At 36.9% G+C, this 12,170-nt stretch overlaps 1 protein-coding gene across 1 annotated transcript in view; it reads left to right on the top strand.

The window, feature by feature from the left end:
• Nucleotides 1-430: 430 nt before the first annotated feature.
• Nucleotides 431-12,170, top strand: part of LOC101891798 (protein yellow) — a 39,424-nt gene continuing 27,684 nt past the window's right edge. The window contains 2 exon segments of the mRNA XM_011292650.3: nt 431-782; nt 784-820. Coding sequence (XP_011290952.2) covers nt 582-782; nt 784-820 — 238 coding nt within the window. The 5' untranslated portion in view covers nt 431-581.

A 12,170-nucleotide genomic window follows, 5' to 3' on the forward strand; every position in this document is an offset into this window, starting at 1 on the left:
ACTGATAGTGGACATTTGGTGCTCATTTAACCCGAAATCGGATGAAGATATATATGGGAGCTATATCTAAATTTGATCCGATTCTCACCAATTTCAATAGGGTTCGTCCTTGGGCCAAAAAAATATTGTTTGGAAAATTTCATCTCAATCGGATAATAAATGCGACCTGCATTTTGTTCACAAGAATACATGGACAGACGGACGGACGGACGGACGGACGGACGGACGGACGGACGGACGGACGGACGGACGGACGGACGGACAGACGGACGGACATGCATAAATCGACTCAGAAAGTGATTCTATGAAGGTTCTCAAAAGTAACTATGGGTCTATCTCGTCTCCTTCTCCATGTTACAAACAAATGCACAAAGACATAATACCCTTACCACTATGTGGTGTAGGGTATAAAAATCGTTAATGGTTTTTCGCCACTAGAAGAAGAAGAAGGAAATTGGATTAAAATCATATATAGTTTCTAACCTCAAAGGATATTTGGATTATAGAGTGTCGAATAGAAAAGGATATTAAAATAAAATATTAAATTTGAAAAAAGAGTGAAAGTGAAAAAGTGCTGCAAAATGAAGTGTCTTCTAGTTGGCCTATTGACATTTGTGTTGTGCATCCAATTCGGCAATGCTGCCTACAAATTGCAAGAACGTTTCAATTGGAAACAATTGGATTTTGCTTTTCCCAATGAAAATCTAAAACAACAGGCTTTGGCCAGTGGAGATTATATTCCACAGAATGCTTTGCCCGTAGGTGTTGAACATTGGCAGAATCCATCCACTATTTGTTACCATACCCCGTTGGAGAGATGGTAAGTTTGGGAGCTTACGGTGTGGATGTGAATGAGAGTGTGTGAGAAGATGAACAGAAATCAAAAAGGACAATCAGTAAAAATTTTGAAAATAAGTATATAAAAAACTGTGCATCAATTAAAACCAAGACTTACAAAAAAAATAAACAAATAAATAAAAATAAAATATGGATGCAATGATTTATTTTTTTTAATTACATAAAAGTGAATTAGTGAATTATTTCTACACAAATTGTCAAATATATATATATATTAAGTAAACTTAGGAAAAAAAGGCTCTGATTTAAATAAAAATTAAACGGATTCGCTAACAAAGAGAATTAGAAAGTTTTAAAAAATCTTCAATTAAAAAAAATCAAATTATTGTGAAATTCGCGATTAAAATCAAAAATTAGTAAAGAAAATAAAAGTTAACCTATTGGTGAAGACAAGAATCCCATTTCAAAATGAGCAATATATCCAAAATAATAAAAATGTACTAAAGTTCTTCAAAGAAAGAAATGACACAAATGAAAAAAAAAAGGATTGCACAAATATGAAATAGGATGGGTATGGAGAACTATTTCCTATGCATAATATTTTTTCCCAATGTCAAATAGCGACTTTCTGAGAGAAGATAAAAGTCACATACAAATGTTTGTAAGAATAGGGGAAAATACCGAAATTCAGTTAGTCGCAAAACTATGGAATTAATACTATTTTTATATTTCCATGGAGGGTATATTATGTTTTCCGTTTGTAACACCAATACATTTTTGTAACAATATACATTTGAAACTCCAAAAAGTGTGTATATTCGGGATCATCATAAAATTCTGTGTCCGTCCGTGTGGAAATTACACTAGCTTCCGAATGGAATGAAGTAGATTGATGAAATTTTAGTCATATGTATATTATGTCTGCAGGACTTTTGGTATTGAAAATGGGCCACATAGGTCCATAGGTTGGTATAGTCGCCATATAATGGTACCTCCCTATTTTCAGTATTTTTGTGATTTAAGCGAAATTATTCACCGGAAATGTTTCAAAAATTCAGAAAATTAGCAATAACGGTATTCGATATTTTTATGATTTTAGTGACATTAGTAACCGGAATTGTTTCAAATTTGGTAATTGAAACAATTCCAGACAGAACATTTTTTGTGCAGGTGCATGTCTTTGTATAGCACCCATATAGCGGTAACTCCTGATATTCGGTATTTTGATGATTTTAGCGACAGTAATAACTGGAATTGTTCGAAATTTGGTATTTGAAGTGCGCAATGGATACTACAGCCTAAGACAGAAAATTGTCTGTACAGCTCCGCGTTTTGGTATAGTCCCCATGTACCGGCACCTCCCGATGCTCGGTATTTTGATGATTTTAGCGACATAAATAACCGGAATTGTTTCAAATTTGGTATTTAAAGTTCGTAATCGATACTATTTATACCCTACAACACTATGTATTGGGGGTATTATAAGTTTGATTGGCCCAAAAATTATGTACCACCTCGAAATATTGGTTTCCATAGGAAAGTATATATGGATCTTCCTATCTCGCCGAGCTGAGTCGATCTAGCTATGTATGTCCGTCCGTCCGTATGTCCGTCTGTCCATGTTAATTTGTAATCACTCTACAGGTCGAAATTATTTCCCGATCCCCACGAAATTGAAAATGGAGGTGGGGTTAAGGTCACAATAGAACCTCATTTCTTTTCAAGATGATCGCATAATATTTAAGGGGTTGAAATGGACCAAAAACTGAAAAATTTCCTGATTTTGCAGTTGCTCTACAGGTCACATGGGGCTAGAGCTTGGGGCTGGGCAGAAGCCTTCCAATTTTGATTATCATCGGGTTATATTTAGTGGGTGAAATAGACCATAACATTTTTGTTAAATAAAAATCAAATTTCCCATTAAACCGCGAATATTTTTAATCCCGCGAAATCACAAATAGACGAACAGGTCAATTCTGACCGTTACGTAGATGCCGATAGTAAATATATCGGATATATATAGCGAAATATATACAATGCTTATATACAAAGGGAGCGGATGTCAGCTATAATGCTTATATCTCAAGAATGGCTGGACCGATTTTGACAAATTTTGTCAATTCAGAATGCCCTCTTGGCATAAAAGGATAAAATCTAAAAAAATCACATAAAAAGATGCCCATAATGATGTTAATATAGATTTTGTGACATTTTAATATTTTTTATCGCATGCGATTTTTTAAATTTGACTTAAAATATTGAAGTGTATATTTTTTTATTTACAACACAGGTTAGGGTCACCATATACAGATTGCAATTATCGTTCGATACTCACGAAAATTTCACAAGGATATGATTAGGCTCAGAAGGGCTAGGCATATTGTTTTCAAAGATGTCCGCAATATATTTAGGGGTTGAAATGGACCAACAACTAAAAATGTTCCTGATTTTGCAGCTGTTATAAAGGTCATAAATAGAAACCAAATGACACGAAATCTCGCATGAAGTTAGAGTTTAGGACAGCGGGTAGAATGGACCACTACTTTTGTGTGAAAAAATACCAACATTACTTACAGGCGATATCCGAAACACACAAGAGGCGGACTTTGGGCTTTTTTGTGCTGATTTCTTCTACGAATATAGCCAAATATTGTAGACAAGCAAATCATATAGATGATTCTAAATTTGAAGATACAGAGGGGCCTCTTGCTTTTAGAGATGATCGCTAAATATGAACCAAAAACAGAAAACATTTCCTGATCACACAATTGAAGCCAATCGACACGCCTGAGAACAGAGTTAAGGACAGGGAAGAATTCTATCATTTCGGATGACCATTGGATTATATTTAGCTGTAAAATGGACCACAACAACTAACAGTATTGACGGAGTGGGTGAATATTGGGCAAATGTCCCTTGTCAAAATGTTAAGGGTAATATCTGGGCAGTGCTCCGTGACATAATTTCAAAAGCGAAATGTTCCAAAATGGATCGGAATGGACATAAGGGGGCTTCTAACATATTGTAGTGTTGTAGGATATCACATAGTCGGTCCCGCACGACTATAGCCTTTGCTTACTTCTTTTCGTATGAAATTTTGCCAGTTCCTTCTGATGGTGGAGGGTATTAAAAATTCTACCCGGACGAAATTAGCTGCTTTTAACATGTTTTATTTTTAAGGCATATAATATATCATTGTTCCTAAAAACATTATTTGGATGTTAGTATTACTGCATATTTGACGCTTGAAATTTAACTGTATAGTTACATAGGAAAAAAAAACTAAACAATTTTAGTTTAGCAAAAACTCTCGGGTTTCTGTTTATGAATTTTTTTCTAGAGAAAGGAAAGTTTTTTTTTTTTGTGGGACAGACCAGGAAATCCGGAGATTTGACCCACAAGTCCGGATCCAAGACCCGAGTTAGATCCGGACCTACACAAAACCAACTTAGAAAAACTGATCAGAATCGGGTTGTTCGGTTCAAAGTCCCGTACCTCGGAATCCAAGAAAGACAATAATACATATTGTAGCATTTTGGATCGATAATAGTGTCAAAAATTTTGTAGATTCCGAAAATGGGGCCTTTTCGAATTTTGGGGGATTTTTAAATAATCCGGGTCTATACAATTTTTTTTCAACTCGTTTTTTAAATAACCCTATCTTGTGACAACTTGCTGGGTAGGTATTGTCCATATCGGTTCAGTAGGTCCGGGTCTAGGATACGGACATTCGGGTCATATATCAAGCTATTCGTGTAAGTTCCCCAAGAAAAAATACATTCCTGGAAAAATACCGTCCCCTGGAAATAAAAACAAAAAACCAAGAGTTTTTAATAATATCCAGTACCCATTGCATTTTGCTGTCCGTTTTGAGTCATTTTCGGATTTCTAAAATTTATCAATGATTTATTTTTTTCTTTTCAAATAAAATTGCCAGACTGTGGAGCGAATGTTTTTTACCCTGTTGTTTTTTTTTTTTTTTTTAACAATTGCTACTTAGATTTTTGTTACCACATTGACATGTGCTAATTAGAATAATGTCTAATACAATGTGCTAGATCATTGACCCAATGAATATGCATATTTCAAACAAAATATGCGCAATTCTGAGTCGGGAATTGGGGTTTTTTTAAGATCAACTAATCTGAAAAATTAGAAGATGTTTAAAAATGTACAATTATTGATGACGTCATTATAATTACACGTGTGAATTGAAATATTTCACATGTAATTGTTGAAGGTAAAAAAATCAATATTGTTTTCTGCGTTTAATTAATAATTCTAAAATATTCTATAATGACTTTCATAATCGATACGGCTGTGAAGGCCAGTGAGTAAAAGAAGCAGTAAAGTTCTTATTGCCATAGTACAATGATGAATGATTAGGCTTTAAATGAACTACAAAATACCAGTTTCTTTATGGCATGCCAGTAGTGACGGTATAAATATAAGCCTTGTCATATGTTAAAGTCATAATAAAAAAGAAATACGTCATATCAAATAATTATGCAAAATGATTGATTTAATTAGTTTCTGAATGACATTATTCTTAAGTGTTCTGGAAATATTTGATATCGTAAATGGAATGTAAAAAAATTGGTATAATGGAAAAGAGAATGTTGGCGGATTTGTTTATGAACCAATAAAAGTTGTAATCACTTCAGTGGACACATATACATACTATGAATCAAATGTGAGTTATAAAGTAGTATACGCCAATTTAATAATGAATGGAGGTAATAAACATAACTTACCTTAAGCCATGCCATTTTAGTGTGCTGAAAGAAACGAAAACAAATCTATTAAGTGCCTGTTTGCGAAAGGAAATAAATTTTTACGAAAAGTACGAAACACTATATTTTCGATATTGAACCCCGGGAAATATTGTTTGATATACCAAATTACAAAATGACTAAAATAGTATCGAGCTGTATTAGATATTGCACCAAAGTTAACAATAAAATTTTTGAAAATCGATTGATTTTCCAAATGCCAGAAAAGAGTAAAGTTTTAGAAATATTTGGCACATTACGTATGGAAAAGTTTGTATTTTGTCCTTTGACTGTAAATCCTTTTATAGCATTGTAGAATGACTTAATTTGTCCTTTTCCGCTATCACAGTTTATTTTTGAGATTGAATAACCTTTTTGAAGAACATTTGTAACTATTACTCTATTTCTTCAATGTCCTATCCCGTGAAATTCGCTCACCCACCAAAAATCTCACCTCCGAATAATAGGTTTATTGAGTATATTTTTTCCCTCAATTACATTCAGCACTACTTGTCCATTACATCAGTTACATCTAAAACTACGAGTATCGAGGAGTGCATATGGGAGGCACTTTTACACCAAATCGGATGAAACATATTTATAAGAGATATAGCTTTATCTGAACCGATTTTAACCAAAATTTGGAGCACTAGATTTTAGGATAAATTAAGTTGGAATTGCCAACATTCAGTCCATTTGGGCTGCTATTAGCCAGTTGGTGCACCAAAAACCTGAAATCGGAAAAAGATATATATGAGAGCTACATCGAAATCTGAACCGATCTTGCCAAAATTTTAAGCATTTATTGCTGAGTCATGGGTCCGTCGAATATGGGCAACCCTGTGTATACAGGGTGAGATAATTAAACTGCAACAAAGTCAAACGCCTCGAAATACTCATGTCAGACCCAACAAAGTATATATATTCTTGATCGGCGTAAAATTCTAAGACGATTTAGCCATGTCCGTCTGTCTGTTTGTCTCTCTGTCTGTCTGTCTGTTGTAATCACGCTATCTTTCGAACAAATTGAGATAGAAGGCTAAAATTATGCACACATGTATATTTTGCCAGTAGGCAGGTTATGTTCGTAAATGGGCCATGTTGGTCCAAGTTATCATATAGCCCCCGAAACCTTTAAATTTTGGTTAATTTAACGACATTATTTAACGGAATTATTTCAAATTTGGCATTTGAAGTTCGTAATAGATACTACAGCCAAAGACAGAAAATTATCTGTGCAGGTCCACGTCTTCATATAGCCCCCATATAACGGTACCCCCCGATATTCGGTATTTTGATGACTTTAACGACATTATTTAACGGAATCGTTCCAAATTTGGTATTTGAAGTTCTTAATAAATACTGCAGTATAATACAGAAAATGGGTCATGTAGGTCCACGTCTTCGTATAGCCCCCATATACCGTACCCCCCGATATTCGGTATTTTGATGATTTTAGTGACATTATTTACCGGGATTGTTTCAAATTTCACATGTGAAGTTCGTAATGGATACTTCAGCCCATGCCAGATAATTGTCTGTGCAGGTCCACGTCTTCGTATAGCCCCCATATAAGTTTCGCATTTAAATATTGTAATAACTTATGACAAAAGTTGCCTATGCAGATCTACGTCGTCGTATAAGCATTCGGTATTTTAACAGAATTTTCAACGGATATTATTTTTTTTTTTTTTTTGGAAATTGCCAAATTGGTACCAAAAGGTGGAGGGTATTAAAAGTTCGACCCGGCCGAACTTACAGCTTTTTTACTTGTTTTTTTTTTTTAATTTTTTTGAATGAAAGGAAAAATGTCGGAAATAACAAAATCAAATTTTAGATTAAGTTTAGACTTGTGTGAATTGGTCACCTTTGGCATAAATTATGGACTTCAAACGGCCAATGAAACCGTCATGCGCTGCCCGTATGTTGATCTGCGGTATTTTGGCCCATTCCCGGCAAAGCGCTTGTATGAGGTGATCGACACTTCAATATTTTTAGTGCCAACCTTGCTTTCCAAAATACTCCAGACACAATTGTCCAACGAATTGGTATCCGGAGATTTTAGTGGCCATTGTGCGCTGGAAATGAAGCGACGAACCTCATTTTGTAACCATTCTTGGGTGGCGCGTGCTGAGTGCGATGGTGCTGTCCTGTTGGAATGTCCAAGGTCTGCGGTCAAAATGTTTGCGTGTTTGTTTTCGCGATAATATTCGTCATCGGAGAACGACCATCGGATGTTATGGGGGCCCACACCATCACCATGGCTGGCGCTTGAGTTCTGGTGGCCAACCGAAGGTGCACATTTTCAGCTGACTTCTTTGGCAAGTAAACACGATCATTTTGTTTGTTTACAAACTGCTGGACAACGAATGTTTTCTCATCGGAGACGGAGAAAACCAAATTCAGCAGTTCACCACTTTCGGTCAAGCGGAGCAACACTTTAGCTCTTTTGAGTCTATTTTCTTTCTGTCGCGGTGTAAGTTCTTGCACTTTTTGGAATTTCAATGGATTTACCCCGAGCTCATTTTTCAATATTTGCCGAATGGGATGTTGCGATATGTTCAGCTCACGAGCCATTTTTCGGCCACTGCGACGGGAATTTTGATCAAGTCGCTTTTTAACTTTTCGAACCATTTCGGCAGATGTTGCTGTTTACTTCTGTCCACTTCCTTGACGTTGGGCTACGCTACCAGTATCACGGAAAGGAGCGATGGTACGAGACACAAAAGATATATTCACATTTAAATGCAACTTGTGGATTTCCAGCCAAATATAAAGAAATCACACTATCAATCTTAAATTCCATCACGATTAATTTTTTCTGGAAAATTCTCACCAAAATGCTTTTGTACTCTTGTAAACAATATAATGAGCTGTCACTGGAATAATTTTAACAGCTGTCGGACGAGTGGCTTAGAAATGTCAACAGTCTGAAGTTGGTTGCAGTTTTTTCATCTTTCGGACGAGTGGATTAGAAATGACAGTAGTCTGAAGTTCGTTGCAGTTTTTTCACCTCACCCTATATAATTCTCTACGTGTAGTACAAATATTTCGAGGTCCATAATATCTTTCTTTTGTTTTATCAATAATAAATAATGACGATACAAGTTCGAATTCCTCAGGTCCACAGGTCTCTTGATCGAATATCAGCGTCGGCAAATTAGCATAAAAAGCGAAAATAAAGAGCTTGGGGCACTCTAGAGAATATGGATGGAAGTGAATTAAAGGAATGTAAATTGTATAAGCTTGTAGTTACTGAATCTACCAATTCAATTCATACTGAACCTTTAAATTTACTTCATGCAGTCGATTAATTTTCATTTCATTCCATTTCATTCTTTTCATTCCACTTATTTTTTTTTTTTTTTTTTTGAATTTTTGCATGTCCCCACAATTGCATCAAATCTTTCATCATTTGTAGTCATTAATCCTGCCACGACACTACATAAAATTAATGATTTTTGCGCAAGCACACGTTTTACGCTATGAGTAAACAAAATAAATCACATATAACGAAATATCGCTCATTGGGGTGTCTCCAGAGGAAATTAATAAAGACATGATATGCCGATATGATATTCCATTAATTTTTTCGCAGATATTTTAATTGATATTAATTGGCTACCGGGTAACTGGTTGTACCTATTAAAATTTGGTGTAGATTCAACTGATTTGGACTAGTGGTGGATGTGGTCTTTGGATTTATGAACGCTGGAGTGGACAACAAAAACGAATGCAACAACAGAAAAAATGTTTCGGACAAATTTCAAAGAAATGAAAATAAATAAATAATGATCATGGAATGATTTAGTATTTGTTTAGCCTCTAGTGACAGATGTTGTCTTGTCAGGTCAATCATTGAAAACATGGAAACTGTCTTCGAACAAAAAAATTGTTAACAATTTTTTTAAAGGAGATTTATTGGTGGTTAGAGGTCCATCTGTTTTTATGGGACATGTACAAATGATGTTCAGGAATGATTTAATTTACTATTTAATTATAAGATCTGAAGGTTTTCTATTGTCAATAGATGACCTGGAGGTCGTCTATTCTACAAAGAGGACCTGGAAGCCCTCTATTCCCAATAGAGGACATGGAGGTCGTCTATTCTCAATAGGGGACCTGGAAGTCGTCTATTGTCAATAGAGGACCTGGGATCGTCTATTCTCAATAGAGGACCTGAAGGTCGTCTATTCTCAATAGAGGACCTGAAGGTCGTCTATTCTCAATAGAGGACCTGAAGGTCGTCTATTCTCAATGGAGGACCTGAAGGTCGTCTATTCTCAATAGAGGACCTGAAGGTCGTCTATTCTCAATAGAGGACCTGGAGGTCGTCTATTCTCAATAGAGGACCTGGAGGTCGTCTATTCTCAATAGGGGACCTGGAAGTCGTCTATTGTCAATAGAGGACCTGGGATCGTCTATTCTCAATAGAGGACCTGGAGGTCGTCTATTCTCAATAGAGGACCTGGAGGTCGTCTATTCTCAATAGAGGACCTGGAGGTCGTCTATTCTCAATAGAGGACCTGGAGGTCGTCTATTCTCAATAGAGGACTTGGAGGTCGTCTATTCTCAATAGAGAACCTGGAGGTCGTCTATTCTCAATAGAGGACCTGGAGGTCGTCTATTCTCAATAGAGGACCTGGAGGTCGTCTGTTCTCAATAGAGGACTTGGAGGTCGTCTATTCTCAATAGAGAACCTGGAGGTCGTCTATTCTCAATAGACGACCTGGAGGTCGTCTATTCTCAATAGAGGACCTGGAGGTCGTCTATTCTCAATAGAGGACCTGGAGGTCGTCTATTCTCAATAGAGGACCTGGAGGTCGTCTATTCTCTATAGAGGAGCTGGAGGTCATCTATTCTCTATAGAGGAGCTGGAGGTCGTCTATTCTCAATAGAGGACCTGGAAGTCGTCTATTCTCAATAGAGGATCTGGAGGTCGTCTATTCTCAATAGAGGACCTGGAGGTCGTCTATTCTCTATAGAGGAGCTGGAGGTCATCTATTCTCTATAGAGGAGCTGGAGGTCATCTATTCTCTATAGAGGAGCTGGAGGTCATCTATTCTCTATAGATGACCTGGAGGTCGTCTATTCTCTATAGATGACCTGGAGGTCATCTATTCTCAATAGAGGACCTGGAGGTCATCTTTTCTCAATAGAAGACCTGGAGGTCATCTATTCTCAATAGAGGACCTGGAGGTCATCTTTTCTCAATAGAAGACCTGGAGGTCGTCTATTCTCAATAGAAGACCAGGAGGTCGTCTATTCTCAATAGAAGACCAGGAGGTCGTCTATTCTCAATAGAAGACCTGGAGGTCGTCTATTCTCAATAGAGGACCTGGAAGTCGTCTATTCTCAATAGAGGATCTGGAGGTCGTATATTCTCAATAGAGGATCTGGAGGTCGTCTATTCTCAATAGAGGACCTGGAGGTCGTCTATTCTCAATAGAGGACCTGGAAGTCGTCTATTCTGTAGAAGGTCTTCTATCCATGTGGAAAGTCTTCTATCCAAGTAGACCGTCTTATATCCATAGAAGACTTATAGAAGGTTTTATATCCTTAGAAGGACTTATATCCATTGATGACCTGTAGAAGGTTTTATATCCTTAGAAGGTATTATATCCATTGAAGGCCTGTAGAAGGTCTTCTATCCTTAGAAGATCTGTGGAAGGTGCTCTACACATTGAGGGCCTGTAAAAGGTCTTCTCTACAAATAGGACCTCTTCTTTCCAGTGACCTGGAGAAGGTCCTCTATCCATAGAAGGCCTACAGATGATCTTCTATCCTTAAGAGGTCCGTAGAAAGTCTTCTGTACACGGAAGACCTGTAGAAGGTTTTCTATCCTTGGAAGACCTGTAGAAGGTCTTCTGTCTACAGAAGACCTGTTGAAGGTCTCATATCCATAGAAGACCTGTAGAAGGTCTTCAATCCATAGAAGACCTTTAGAAGGTCTTCTATCCATAGAAGACCTGTAGAAGGTCTTCTATCCATAGAAGACCTGTAGAAGGTCTTCTATCCGTAGAAGACCTGTACAAAGTCTTCTATCCATAGAAGGCCTGTAGAAGGTCTTCTATCCATAGAAGACCCGTAGTAGGTCTTCTATCCATAGAAGACCTGTAGAAGATCTTCTATCCATAGAAGACCTGTAGAAGATCTTCTATCTATAGAAGACCTGTAGACGGTCTTCTATCCATAGAAGACCTGTAGACGGTCTTCTATCAATAGAAGACCTGTAGACGGTCTTCTATCCATAGAAGACCTGTAGACGGTCTCATATCCATAGAAGACCTGTAGACGGTCTCCTATTCATAGAAGACCTGTAGAAGATCTTCACTCCATAAAAGACCTGTAGAAGGTCTTATCTCCATAGAGGACCTGTAGAAGGTCTTATCTCCATAAAGGACCTTTGGAAACTCTTCTCTTCATAGAGGACCTGTAGAAGGTCCTCTATCTATAGAAGACCTGCAGATGGTCTTCTATCCTTAGAAGGTCTTCTGTCCACAGAAGACCTGTAGAAGGTTTTCATTCCTTAGAAGACCTGTAGAAGGTCTTCAATTCATAGAAGATCTGTAGAAAGTCTTCTAACGATAGAAGACCTGT

Source organism: Musca domestica, unplaced genomic scaffold, assembly GCF_030504385.1.
Source record: "Musca domestica strain aabys unplaced genomic scaffold, Musca_domestica.polishedcontigs.V.1.1 2, whole genome shotgun sequence".
Lineage (NCBI taxonomy): Eukaryota > Metazoa > Arthropoda > Insecta > Diptera > Muscidae > Musca > Musca domestica.